A 14774-nucleotide genomic window follows, 5' to 3' on the forward strand; every position below is an offset into this window, starting at 1 on the left:
AGTCTTATAAATATTTTGGATGTTTTTCTGCATTTTAAAATATATTGATTTCACTTGCAATGCAGAATACAATGAGTACGGTGCTTACTTGATATTATTAATTTTGATTACACATATTTGCACTGTACTAAAGGTAAACAAAAGAAATAGTCTTTTTCAATTCACCTCATACAAGTACGGTAGGGCAATCTCTTTTATAAACGTAGATTTGTTTTTGTTACATAACCGCATTCAAAAATAACACAATGTAAACCTTTAGAGTCTACAAGTCATAAGAACGGGCATACTGGATCAGACCAAGGTCCATCTAGCCCAGTATCCTGTCTTCCGACAGTGGCCAATACCAGGTGCCTCAGAGGGAATGAACAGAACAGGTAACATCAAGTGATCCATCGTGTCGCCCATTCCCAGCTTCTGGCAAACAGAGGCCAGGGACACCATCCCTGCTTATCCTGGCTAGTAGCCATTGATGGACCTATCCTCTATGAAAGTCCACTCAGTCCTACTTCTTATTCAGCCAATCCCTAAGCCACATAAGTTTGTTTACAAACCTCAAACTTATGGGGTTCTATTCTCCACCCTGTAATGCACTTTCTCGATAAAGAGATTGCACTGTAGTACCTATCAGGTGAATTGCAAAATACTGTTTCTTTTGTTTCTTTTCTTACAGTGCAAATATTTATAATAAAAAATAATAGAAATTGAGCCCTGTACACTTTGTATTTTGTGCAGCAATTGAAATCAATATATTTGAAAATGAAGAAAACATCCAACAATATATATTTTTTCTGCTACCATAAAGGTTAGAAACTTACTTTTTTTCCTTAAATGTGAGCTGATATTGTCACCTTATCACATACAGGAGCTGGGAGTTTAAGAAAAGCAGCAAATAGCCTGAGACCTGTGATAGAATTAAGAGAATTGACAAACGTCCCCGCCAAACGGCCGATGGTTTTTAACCAAGGAGCAAAACAATAAAGAGGCTGTGTGCCTGCTTGATCAGATGAGAGGCAGTATGGCCTAGTGGCTACTGCGCTGGCCTAGAGCTGGGTTCTGGGCCCAGGTCTGCCAGTAGGCGACCATGGGCAAATCATCTCCCTGTGCCTCAGTTTCCCCATCTGTAAAATGGGGATAATTATATTGCCCACCTTTGTCAAGTGCTTTGCAGTCTACTGAGGTGTTATTAATATTATTCTCCACAGACTGCAGCCAGGAGACTGCGGCTTGCACCACGCTATGAGAAGCGTGAGAGCCCTACGGGCAGCTAATCTAGTGGTCACAGGGTAATGGCTGAAGTGATCCAGACGATAACCGAGGAAGGGAGAGAAAAATAAAAACCCTTTGCGGCAGCCCTCTGATGCTGAGTACCTGCATAATGCTGGTGGCTAGATTGCTGTTTTCGGACTTCGACGGACAGGTTCATTTTGGTAGCTTGGAGCCATCTCGGAGCAGCGGCGGGCTGAGCGTTTCTGAAATGATATGATCTCGCATATCTATAGCACCAGCGTTTCACCCTTCTCCACTGGAATCAGTAAAACAATGGGCCTGAGGTCTGGAGCATCAGGACTCAAAGGACAAACCTCAAGTCAGGGAGAGAAAGAGGTTATTCTGTGCAATATTTCCATTTCCTTCTTGAGGTGGCAGCCACGCTTTGAGGGTCCATTGATACCCTGGTTTATAAAGGGTTAATAATACATGTTACAGACATACCATTATTCATGCTTCTAAGCACCTCAGGAGCAGATGTTATGGTTGGTTATAAGCAGCCCATAGACCTGCTGGATTCTACAACGATCTATTGCAATTGATTAGCCACTTATTAAAACAATGCCTTCTCTTTTATCGATCCCCGTTAAACTGTTTATAAACAGAAGCTCAGCTGCAAAGTGAGGTTCCTTTGGCTTAGTCTTGGGTTTCCTTCAGGCAACTCCGATCCCCGCGACACCACGTGCGATCTGAGTTACACTAGTGTCAATCTGGAGCGACTCCACTGGTGTAAACAGGGCAGATTCTCAGCTAGTGTAAACTGGCCTAGCTCCATTGCCGCAAAGGAGCCGGATTCTCAGGTGGTGTATATTGCTACAGAGCCAGTGAAGTCAATGAGCTGCTGCCCAGATCCTCAGAGGTATTTAGGCACCTAACTCACATTTGGGACTTAAGCACCTAAATACCTTGGAGAGGATGGGACCCGCTTTCCAGCTGGTATAAATTGGTTTGGCTCCATTAAAGTCAATAAGCCATTACCCCAGTTGTTGTAATTCTGTGTAACTCCCTTGACGTCAGTGGTTAGATTCTCAATTGATGTAAATTGGTGTAGCTCCACTGGAGTCAAGGGGCCAGATCCCCAGGTGGCGTAAATCAGCATCAATCCATTGAAGTCACTGGCCAGATTGTCAGCTGGTGTAGCTCCCTCCATTGGCTGGTGTCGGTCAATTGATGCCTACTGAGAATTTGGCCTACAGGTGTAGCAGAGATCAGAATCTGTCACAAGCGTGTAATAAAAATGTGACATACTGGAGTACTGGTAAGGGACTGATCTTTATTTTGTGTTCCCAGTTGGATGATGTGGGCTGGGTTGATAAAAGGTTAATATGTCCAGTCTCACCATCCAAAACAAATAAAAAAGCTGTAGTGTGTTGCTGGTGATAGAATGGTGGCTGCATTCCACCCCAGAGCTGGCTGCATTTCAGTGGTGGGTGAATAATCATTACGCACCCACTTCTACCATCTGTTCTCATTCTGAGGAATATTTTACTCTTGGAATAAATTACTATTTGCTGTCAGGATAGCAGAATATGGTCTTATGTGGAAGCAGTTTGTAAAGCACTTTGGAATGAAAGATACTATATAAATGTGAGTCTGTTATTTCATTGATTTGACATGTAAAAGGAAATTTAAAGTGCTTTATTTGAAATTAATACAACAGATATTCAACCATGGTTTAAAAAAATCATTTTCATGGCTTCGTTCCATTTCATTTTAGCTTTACATACAATCACAATGAACAATAAGTTAAATGTCTATAGCAGAAAGAGAACAGTCACTGATATTGGTTAGAATGGAAATGTAAAAATGAAGAATCTGAATAGATATATACAGTCATTATTTATGCCATCTGATTGCTAGGGTAAGTTTTGGATAAGTTTCTTGGGTTCTTCTGTCAGCCAGTGAGAATTAAGTTTTCCTTAGGAAAGTAACTAAAATAAGAAATATTTTTTAAAAAAAGAAAAGAAAATTGGTGATTTAAATTATTTTTTTTTGCCACGGACTCAAATCGCATTTTAAACCAGTGAATTCTATCACTTTAGTTCAATCTACAGAAAGGCAGGGCAAGTTTTTTCTTTTTAAACGATTCTGAATTTCCTTGGGGGCAGGGAGCCATATTTTTAGTCCTGACACAGAACAGGTTAAGCCACTGCTGCTTTACCTGCTGGGGCAAATGCAGCCACCTCTGGGGTGGGATGCGGCAGCTCTCTAAGAGCCTCAGAAGGATGCCTGTGACAATTTAATACAGGAATAAGAAGGAGCTTGGGAATACAATGAATTAGACTTGGAGGCAAATGTCTAGGGAACAAGCGGGGAGATGGCTCTGGGGAATACAGAGGGGTGTTGTTCTCTGTTGAAACATGGGAGCTGGCAGCCCGGAGGAACCACCCAGATGAAGTTTAGAAAAGCTCTCCTGGTAGGATGAATGATGCATCCTTCATATCTCTGTGGAAAACCTTCTGTGCTGTTCTCTGCATAGAATCGGCCGTGTATGAGACGCTTGCCTCTCGTTACATGGGGCAAACTCCTGTTTGGGTCCAAGCAGCCATAGCTGTGAGAGAATCTGAGATGGGGGCCGGGGGGAAAGTGGACTGGAATAGGTAGCAATCTCCCCACTCCATTAAATGGCGAGTCATAAAAACAATGCCAATATATAGCGCTTTTAAGTGCTCAGCAAATGTTAATCCATCACGAGAGCTCAGTGAGGTGGGGAGTAGTCTTACCCTCCTTCTGCAGCTGGGGAAACTGAGGTACGGAGAAAAGAAGTGACGTGGCACATGATGTTCGGTGGCAGAGCTGGGAACCAGATCCAGGAGTTCTGCCTCCTGGGGGTTGCCATGCTGAGGCCACTAGGGGTCAGTGTGTTCTGTAGGCGGAGCCGGTGTTTGGTTCAGGCAAGGGGATGTGGATGGACCGTAAAGGTGGAAAGCTGGCGAGCATAGGGAAGGTTAAGTGAATTGCCCAGGGCACAGCTAACAATGGGATCAAACCTTTTATGGTTCATTGGGGCAACTTCTGGCACCTTTACTCCTCGGCCAAAGGGGGGAAAAGTGCATTTGTCACTCATGACGTGTGTTTGTCTAGAACAGATGCCGGAGAACGGGGCTAGTTCCGTTTGCAGCCCAGGGGGACTTCACTAGACTTTCTCCGTCATGCCCCTTGGCAGAGTCTGCGGGGAGTGCAGCTCCATCGACTGCCTCCGGCGAACGTCGCGCTCTTCCCAGTCCTCCTCAGGCTCGAAGCCTTTGAAGATGGCAAGTCTCTCTGACAGGGTCTTGGTGTGTGGGAAGAGAATATAATTGTAGATCAGCGAGGCCACCACTGCGCCAGCCAAAGGCCCCAGCCAGAAGACCTGGACAGATGGAGAGAGAAAAAATAAGGCTTCCGAATGAACTGTAGGACTCAGACATTTAGCTGGAACTTGAGATGAACACCAGATATTTATGGATCTGAGTCTGGTCTTCAAGCCACCTAGGCTTGAGTTCACTCTGCATTTGGGAACCAACGGGGCTCAAAATTTGCCCACGGCCATAAACTTTTCATCCCAGTGGGACACATCCATCCATCTATATTTGCTCCATCCTGATCTCCGCTGCCGTTTGGACCAGAGATGGACCCAAAACAGAACCTTTTGTCCGAACTCCCATCCTCCAAGCGCTGGTGGTTCTGATCAAATGGATCTGAAAACAACCCTGTTTGGTTTTTTTTAGTGGTTGGTTTTGTGGAACCAAGATCAAGCCAATGAGCTTTGGCAACACTAAATCTAAGTCCGCTGTAAACTCTCTGTGCAGCTGCTCTAAGCCGGTGCGAGAGAGCTCTCCCGTTGACTTAATTAATCCACCCCCAACTTCTCATAGCACGGTCCACACTGGTGGCTTAAATTGGCATAAATTATGTTGCTCCAGGGAGTGGCTAATTCACACCTCTGTGCGACATAACTTATTGCATCTTAAACTATAGTGCAGCCATTGCCTAAACCTGGTTCAGGGAATGTGATGAAACCAAAACTTTGGAAAGTGATGCAGGCTTGTGGTAAGAACTCAGTATTGAGCATTTAACCTCTTTGGTTCTGTGCTCAGCTGTAGGAAGGAATGGGCTCTGCTGGGGAGAATAGAAGTTTGGGAATTGTGACCCTTGGGGTCTCTTCCCAGCCTTTGTGGGGAATGTGGACCAGTGGTTAGATCAGGGCTGGGATTGGGAACCAGGTCTCTTGAGATCTAGTCCCAGTTCTAGAAAGGAAAGTGGTTCTCAAACTTTTTTTTCCGCAGACCACTTGAAAATTGCTGAGGGTCTCAGCGGACCACTTAATGATCTTTCCAAATGTTGTTTGTACCATTAGCTAAGTATTGCAAAGTGCTTTGGATAAAAGCGCTTTATTTAAAAAAACTTTATAATTAATGTTTTTTTTTGTTCTACAGATAAAAGCACACAACTCCTATTTTAATATCAGTAGTCTTACTTTTCTAATGCGATGGATGTGCCCTCTCTCCCCCGCCGCGGCAGCCCTCGAGCTGGGGCTGGGAAGAAGGGGGGAGTGTCTCTCTCTCTTTCTCCCTCACCCCAGCAGCCCCCGAGCTGGGGCTGGGAAGGAGAGGGGGGGTCTCTGCCCCGCCACAGGACCCGCAGAGCTGAGGCTGGGAAGGGGGTGGGGTGTCTCTCCCCGGCAGCCGCAACCCTGGAGCTGGGGAAAGTCACCTCTTTCTCTGCCCGCTGCAGCCCTGCACATCCCAAATTCCCCCCACCCCCTCTTCTCACCCCACTGCCCCCTCCCACCTACCCCTTATTCCTCCTAAGGCCACCACCTCACCTTACATGTACGTCTTCTCCAGGGTTCAGGCACCTAATTAGTGGAGCCACGCCTGCGTGGCCCTTCATTCTCTCGTGGGCAGCTGCCCAGGCGCGCACCTTAGAGGGAACTATCCCCACAGACCATCTGAATGGAGCTCGGGTCCGCGGACCACAATTTGAGAACCTCTGGTCTAGTGGTTAAAGCAGAGAGGCAGGATTTCTTTTCTTTTCTTTTCTCAGTTCAAGTATTAAATTGCTCTCTGATCTAAAACGAGGCACTCCCCTCGCTGCAGCTTGGTTTGACCATCTGGGTGAATGGAGATAGAGATATTACCCCCCCTTTATAAAGTGCTTTGAGATCTTTGAATGTTCATTAGATAAGTGCTAAGTAGTATAACTTCAGTTTTATTTATTTAGCCACCTTCAACCTTGGTGATTTGGGTAAAATGAAACTCAGGTGTCCACCAAACTTGGTTTGATTTATGCAAAACCCCCATACTGAACCAATGAAGTTCTGCAAAACTAAAACACAGCTTCCGCGTGTTCCCGGGCTCTAGTTCTGAATCTGCTCTTGGCAGGCACATTTGCCTGGTCAACATGCCAAAGAAACATTTTTCAAGACGGCTGTTGCCTGACCTCTGACCCAGGAAGTCAATCAAACTCTCAGAACTTTGCTAAAACTTGCCCAGAAGGAGCAAAGCGTCTCTTCCTCGACCCCTTTTTTGGTTCACTGAACACAAAACTTAGATTCCAAATAAATGCCGTCCGCATCTGATGGAAAAATTGAACCACGCTGGTTTAGACAAGAGTCAGGAAAGATTAGTTTGATAATAACTAGAGTTAACGTCTCTGTAGGTTTTGTGCCTCTGCCAACTCACGTACAATGAACCACACACCTTTTTCCTGTTGCAACTTAGCCCACTTGGCTAGGCAATTAAGGGCTATGGTTTGCTGCATCTATTGCTCCCAATCTCTAGATCTTTCTTCCAGGTGGCAACCAGAGCCTGGTTTGGATAATATTATTATTACCCTTCTCACTGTCAAAATGCCAGCAGCTAGGTTGACTCTCGAGAGATCTAGAAATATTGACACGGGCTAGAGTTGGGTCTCCTGGACTAAAAGATGAATCCTTAATTAAAGGTTACGTCAGGTGATGAGACTTCCAGGAATACGTCCAACCAAAATTGGCAACCCTATGCACCGCAACTCGTCCTGCCAAAACTGCACCCAGATCTGCAGCTATGAGGAGTGCGGGGGGCTGAATTCTTACCCAATGGGCGCTGAAGTCTCCTACTATCACAGCTGGGGCGAAAGATCTGGCGGGGTTCATGGAGCAGCCGGTGTAGTGGATCTAGGGGGTGGGAAAAAGGGGCACGGTTGTTATTAACCACCAAGCCCTTTCAGCAGCAAGACTATTTTTAAATGCCTTCGCCTGTTATTCACAGGCTTCGTTCACTGGCGCTAGCTTTTTGTTCTCCAGGCCGCCTTGTGCTAGGAAAAGACTGACTGGCATCTTTCACCAACCAGTCGTACGGCTGGCAAAGGGAGCTAAATTTTCTCACTGGCTCCTGCTGGAAGGGGCTGGGCCTGGAGTAGCTGGGAGTTTCCCTGCAGCACCGGGAGCGATTATGGAAAGCATGGTCTAATGCAGGGGAGTGGCCAGCCTGTGGCTCCAGAGTACAGGCACCAACTCCGGGGCTGGAGCTACAGGCGCCAACTTTCCAGTGTGCCGGGGGGTGCTCACTGCTCAACCCTTGGCTCTGCCACTGGCCCTGCCCCCACTTCACCTCTCCCCCCCCCCCTGAGCTGGCCACGCCCTCGCTCCTCCCCCCCAGACAGGGGCGGCTCCAGGCACCAGCACGCCAAGCGTGTGCCTGGGGCGGCAAGCCGCGGCGGGGTGGGGGGCGCTCTGCCGGTCGCTGCGAGGGCGGCAGGCAGGCTGCCTTCGGCGGCTTGCCTGCGGAGGGTCCGCTGGTCCCGCGGCTTCGGCGGACCTTCCGCAGGCTGCCGCCGAATTCACGGGACTGGGGACCTCCCGCAGGCAAGCCGCCGAAAGCAGCCTGCCGTGCTGGGGGCGGCAAAATGCCTAGAGCCGCCCTTGACTTCTGCACGCCACGAAACAGCTGATCGGGATGTGTGGGGAGGGAGTGGAAGGCACTGGGAGCCGCTGACACATCACTGTGGCTCTTTGGCAATGTACATTGGTAAATTCTGGCTCCTTCTCAGGGTCAGGTTGGCCACCCTGCTTTAATGGGAAAGCACCGAATTGTTGACAGCCTTCTCGGCTACACAGATGTTGGGCAAGTCTCATCAATTTCCTCCCCTGTAATATGCAGACGATACTGACCTAGATCTCAAAGGAGGTCATTCATGTTTGCAAAGGGCTCTGAGATCCTTGGAGGGAATCTGCATATTAGTTCCTGCTGCATCTCTAGCTCGGGGAGTCTGGGGCCGGAGTGATCTATGTTGGGTATTTATTATTCGTAGTGTTACCATAGTGCTTAGGAGCCATGCACATGACCCCACTGTGCTAGGCACTGCACAAATACCGAATGTTCTCCATTACTGTAGTACCTCAGCACTTCACAATCATCAACTTCACAACACCCCTGAGGGCAGGGAAGTGCTACTCTCCCCCTTTGGGAAACTGAGGCACAGAGAGGCTAAGTGACTTGCCCAAGGCCACCCAGGAAAGCTGTGGCAGAGCAAGGAATCAAACCCAGCTCTTACGACACCCAGGCTGACATCCTAACCACTGGGCCATTCTTCCTCTGCTCTGTAAAGCACCCAACCTAGTGAAACCATCTGGGACATGGGCCTGCTTGCGTGTCATGGCTCTAAAACCCAAAAGCCAGGCTGTTGTGACGCACCCCCAGCAAGTGACCCGCGGCGACAGAAAGGCCGATGGACAAGGCCGGCGAGCCGACGTTATCGCTCCTCTGGTCATCGGTGGAAGCGAAAACGCACAGCACCAGCTGGAAGGTGAGGAAGAGCTCGACGGTGACGGCCTGGCCTGGAGTCGTGTCGTTGTGCAGCTGTAACGAGAGGAAAGCAGCTCTGTCAAGGCACCTTGGTCTTACCAGCATCACCCCCTGCAGTCCCAGGTTCCTTACACAGCCCAGCTGATGCCCCTCTATCCTGCTCTGCAAAATCCCTGCTCTGTCAGCGCTTCCTACACTCCAGCTTTGTCAGGACACCTCAGTCCTCACTTGTGCTCCTGGTCTGGATCGCTCCATCTCTGTCAACATATCCTCTTGACTTGCAAGGAACATAGGAATTGCCAGAGTGGATCGGAGTCAGGGGTCCACCTAGTATTTTTTGAGCCCTTCAGAACTCTTTGGCCTCAATACTACCTTGTGGCAAGGAGTTCCACAGGCTCGTTGTGCATTGTGTGCAAGAGTATTTTCGTGCGTCGTTTTACAGAGGTTGCTGCCTTTCCGTATCAGTCAAAAGTCTGCTTGTTCTTGTACGGTGCTATTCCCATGCAGGGCCGCCCGGGGGCGGGGGTGCAAGTGGGGCAATTTGCCCCAGGCCCTGGGCCCCACAGGGGCCCCCACAAGAGTTTTTCGGGGCCCCTGGAGTGGGGTCCTTCACTCGCTCCGGAGGCCCCGGAAAACTCTCGCGGGGCCTGGGTCCCCGGAGCTTCTTCCGCTCCAGGTCTTTGGCGGCAATTCAGCAATGGGGCCCCCTGCTGCCGAAGACCCCAGGCCCCCTGAATCCTCTGGGCGGCCCCATTCCCATGCTGGGCCTCTTTTAAGGAGATTCTGCCAAATGTTTAGTACTTGGGAGGTGTGCCGACAAGGACTATAATGAGCCCCATAAAATTCATTTCACTTGTGACCCGAGACAGTATTTGAAAAGTTCAAGTGTCTGGAAATGAGAATTTTATTTTTCACAATGGTAATCACTGATTCTCTCTCTCTCTCTCTCATGCACACGCACAAGCAATATGCACCTAGCATGTATATTTTCCAGGTCAACCTTTCCAAGCAGCCATTCTGTGCTCAGCAATTGCATCAAACCTAATCTGACCGCACTTCGAGATAACATCTCCAGTGTATGTTTTGCAATATAAATGGCAGCTCGTGTTTCCTTAAGCCAATGTAAGTGGCGGTACCACTGGAGGTTGCTGGTTAATTGACCAATTTGCGGTGCCGCTGGCACTCGGGGGTTGGCTGAGATCTTATCCATGGTCCAGCTATGCGGCTGGAGCCTGAGACATGCGCTGTTAAATACTGAAATCTAGATGTTTTATACAGAACCAGAAATTTCACCTGCTGTTTTTTTTTTCTCTCACTGCATCACCTCTTTGCCTGCCAGGACGGTTAAGGGCTAGATTCTGATCTCCATTATGTGGGTGTAAATCCAGGGATTGCATAACTCCGGCGTTACTGAAGCCTGGTCTATACACAGGATCTGTCTACACTGCTGCCGGAGTCGGAGGTGTGACCGCACAACGCACACAGACATAGCTGAGCTAGCATTGATAGAATAGCAAGAGCAGTGATGTAGAAAAGTGGTCATCAAAGGGTTAACTAGGTTACTCCGGGTACTATGGGTTGGAGTCCTGATCCACCTCTCCCTTACTTTCTGTTTAGTCCATGGGAAATTTTCCCCATCCCCCGATTCTGTTGCGATGCAGTTAAACCAGTGGTTCTCAAACTTTCGTACAAGTGACCCCTTTCACATAGCAAGCCTCTGAGTGCGACCCCCCTTTATAAATTAAAAACACTTTACAATATACTTAACACCATTATAAATGCTGGAGGCAAAGTGGGGTTTGGGGTGGAGGCTGACAGCTCGCGACCCCCCCCCCCATGTAATAACCTCGTGACCCCCTGAGGGGTCCCGACCCCCAGTTTGAGAACCCCTGAGTTAAACAAAGAAACAAGTTTCCTGCCTGTGGTCCTGTGAGTAGCCTGATTTTTGTTGCACTGAGCAGTCCCTTTGCAAAATCCAGCTAGCTGGGTTCTCTGCTATCGTTAGTGGCGCTAGCTGTATCCAAAATAGGGATGTCTGTCTACCTGTGTGGCAAATTAAATCACACCTCTGATTGCAGTGCAGACACTGTGCAGTCATTTAGGGAATGTAATTCCTTTTCAAGATGCAATAGTCATACCGGTACAGCTCCTACCGTAAAAGTGCTTCAGACCAGCATACCTTATTCCTCCTCCCTTACAGGAATAAGTCACACAGGTATGAGGATTTTTATACTGGCATAACTGCATTCACACTGGGGGAGGTTGAACTGCTTTCACTGTGGTATACTTAAAGCAGTGAAATGTTGGGTGTAGACAAGGCCTGAAAAGAGAAACTAGCCCCCATCGTCTTCAGCCTTTTAGTCCAGTGTTGCCAATTCTCATGATTATGTCATGAGTCTCATGGTAATTATTGGTTTCAGAGGAGCAGCCGTGTTAGTCTGTGTCCGCAAAAAGAACAGGAGTCCTTGTGGCACCTTAAAGACTAACAAGCATTCTGGAAATACTGGCAGGACCTAACGTGGCAGGGAGCCAGACAAGGGTATTGTAGAGGTGGTGGGATATGCTGCCGGAGAAGGGTTAAGCATGGCAGTGCTAGGAACTGCAACATCTCTTATGTCAAAATGGCAGCTTGGCTGTGAATGTCCTGACTCTTGTTGGTCGGTCTCATAGGCAGCACTGGGGGAATCCTTACAGGGGGGAATTGGGAGCAGGACCTCCAAGTCCGGTTCCCACAGCTAGAAGGAAGCCTGGTCTAATAGTTGGAACGCAGTGCTGGGTGTCAGGACACCTGGGTTCGTTCCCAGCAGAAGGAGGGAGTCGGGTTAGAGCAAGGGGGGTCTGGGAGGCCGGACTCCAGGGTTCTGTTCCCAGCTATACGTGACCTCGCTTGACTTTTTCCTTAGCTTCTCCAAAAGCCCTACCCATCCATCACTCCCGTCCCCCCCGAGAGCCCCGGCGTTGGCGGATTCCTTACCCTGTTGATGGCCAAGTGTCCCCGGATGTTCGGCGGGGTGAGCTCGTGCAGGAGAGCTGCCCCGGCGACCGCCCCCAGCAGCTGCGCCACCACGTAGAAGACAGCTCTGAGGAAGGAGATGTGGGAGCCCACCAGGCAAGCCACGGTCACGGCCGGGTTGATGTGCGCCCCGCTGATGTGCCCCAGGGCCTGGACCAGCGTGGCGATGGCCAAGCCGAAAGCCAGCGAGATCTGCAGGATGTCTGGGGGGGCTGAAGGCCAGTTGAGGGCAGAGCCCAGGCCAAAGAAGATGAAGAGCAGCGTGGCCAGAAACTCAGCAAAGACAGCCCGGGTGAAGGCTACTGAACGGAGCTCCCACATCATGGGGGTTGCCAGGAGCGACCCTAAAAGCAGCTTGATGGCTGCTCCCGTGGCTTCTCCTTGCAAAGGTGCTGGGGTGCGAGATATCTATCTATCTATCTATACATGTATATATGCAGAAAATCCAGGGACCTGCTGCTGAAGGAGGTGGGGTCAGGGTCTTTGGAAACCTGATGCTTTTTTCCCTCTTGTTCCAGCTGTATCTGGCTTCAGACCCTGCCCCCTCTATTAACCTGCGAATGTGACATTTGCCAAGTTCAGGAGCTCATAAATTAGCCTCGAGAGATTCCATAAAACACAAGGCTGAGCTGCATTATTCCCTGCGTTTTACTACGGTCCCTCTTCCTGTGTCATTCCTTTATCCTCTCTCTTCACCACCACCGGCCTTTTCAGCAGGCATGGGAGAATAAGGAAGTGGTGTTTTGGGGGAGCTAGAGATGGGTCTGAACAGCTTGTTTCAAATCTGGACATCCTCAAACTTTGGAGTTTGGGTCCAGGTCCAAATATCTATCTATCTATCTATCTATCTATCTATCTATCTATCTATCTAATTGTTTTGCTTTCTTTTTTTTCTTGCGCCTCGCCATGTCCATCTGAAGTTTGGCAGGACTAGACTGTATTTTTTTACTGGGCCAAACGATAAGTCCTGGATCCCCAAGCCCCAGGAGTTTGAGAAGGTTTGAACACAGCCCTCGAGTTGTTCTTTGTGGCTCCGGCCCGTTGCTGCACAAAACTTCTAGCTTTTTCAAACCCTGTATTAGAACACGAGCAGAATGTGGTCGGTGGGGCTTAGCCTCTTCCGTAACGGGCATTTGTGTATATAGCTATAAACCAGCAATCAATTTGACGTGTCTGCCAAGGAGAGACCCAGAACTGGACTGGTCCAGTGATGCCAGCAAGTCTCTTTTGCAGTGGCAGACTTGGAACTGGACGTGCTGCGGGTGAGGGTTGAGGTGCATTGGCAGAGCATTGCGTATGGGAGCCCAGGACTGGAATAGCAGGTTTGTGTAGGGGAGACGTGTGGGTCCGGATTGCGGTGCATCCAGAGTTCTGGAATAGCAGGGGGCCTGGGGACTGTGGACCAGGCCTGCAGTGCACTGGCAGAGCTGTGGAATAGCTCAGGATTGGAATAACACTGGGGGCTCTGGGTTGGGACTGAGATCTGTATTGGCAACGCTCATCCTGCAAAGATGCATCTGTAATACCAGAAAGAAGCTGGAGTCTGAAAGAGTAAATATTGTCCTGGACCAGCCATTCCAGCATCCCCACGTGATAAAGCCATCAGCGACTGCCACTAGGTGTGTCTATAAAGAGATATATTAACTCAGCAGAGCTCGATTCAGCAGGCCTCCAGAGTGCATTAGCTTTCTGACCAAGGAATCCCTGTCTCAGAGTCCCTACTGGGGAGGTGGGATCAAAAGTATCAGGCCGAAGTAGGACCTGCACTCTAAGAGTGATTGGCAAGAAATTATGACCAGTGCAAATGATGCACCTTGGCTGGAGAGTTTAATGAACTTTTTAAAAGTTTCATTCAGAGTCTGGAGGAGGAGGAGAATTAGAGGATTGAGCCGGTTCTTTTTTGGTGACCTGGGCTGACCATCCCTCACCACGGCCTCGTGTTCAGAATCACAAACACGTTTCCTGAGCGTGTGGGCATTACACACCCCATAATCGCCCTTTCTCTGTGGTTGTGAACAATTGTTCCGCTTCCTCAACGTGCAGGTAATGACTCAGCGTGTCTAATTGCCTAGATATTTAAGTCGCTGAGCACAATCGTCAACTACCCAGCTGTTCCTAGGGTATCCAGCATTGCTTTTGTTGGCTCAGGGATCCGGATGACAGACATGGGTGATGCTGCTCCCTGTACCAGGTTAATAGGATCATGCCGAACCAAGGTGAACTCTACAGTTGCCAACACTGTATTTCAAAACTAAGGGACTATTTGCTTAGCCCCTCCGCCCCACCCTACCTCCTGAGATTATCATCATTATTATTATAACCATTGTCATTATTAATATTAATAATAATAATAGTTAATAAGCAGTGCTCACTTACATTCGCCGGGGATATTTCCAGCTGCTTTTTGCAGCCACTCCCGATCTTGTTGTAAAGAGAGGAAAAAAAAATAAGGGACGTCCCTTGTAATAAGGGATTATTGGCGACCCTACGAGCAGTGCTTAATTTGTGCCAAGGTTGAGCCTTTAGGCTTGGCAGTTCATAGCCCCGGCGCCTCTGGGCTTGCTGCATCAGCTATGTGTGCGAAAATCTGTGTTTTGTCTTAAAGCCATTTTTCATGGGGTGGGGGGGGGGAAGTTCAATGAAAAGGTGTTTGGTTTTTTTTTTACCACCAATAAACCACAGTCCTATTGGTGGTAAAAAAGTCATAGCCACAGATCCATCTTTAT

At 48.7% G+C, this 14774-nt stretch overlaps 1 protein-coding gene across 1 annotated transcript; it reads right to left on the reverse strand.

Annotated features, from left to right (window-relative positions):
• Window positions 1-4402: 4402 nt before the first annotated feature.
• AQP2 (aquaporin 2) lies at window positions 4403-12372 on the reverse strand. Its single transcript, XM_039514788.1, has 4 exons — window positions 12010-12372; window positions 8925-9089; window positions 7325-7405; window positions 4403-4618 (listed from the first exon to the last, which is right to left on the reverse strand). The coding sequence occupies exons 1-4, from the start codon at window positions 12370-12372 to the stop codon at window positions 4403-4405; spliced, it is 825 nt and encodes a 274-aa protein (XP_039370722.1).
• Window positions 12373-14774: the final 2402 nt, after the last annotated feature.

The sequence above is a fragment of the Mauremys reevesii genome, linkage group 25 (assembly GCF_016161935.1).
Source record: "Mauremys reevesii isolate NIE-2019 linkage group 25, ASM1616193v1, whole genome shotgun sequence".
Taxonomy (NCBI): Eukaryota; Metazoa; Chordata; order Testudines; family Geoemydidae; genus Mauremys; species Mauremys reevesii.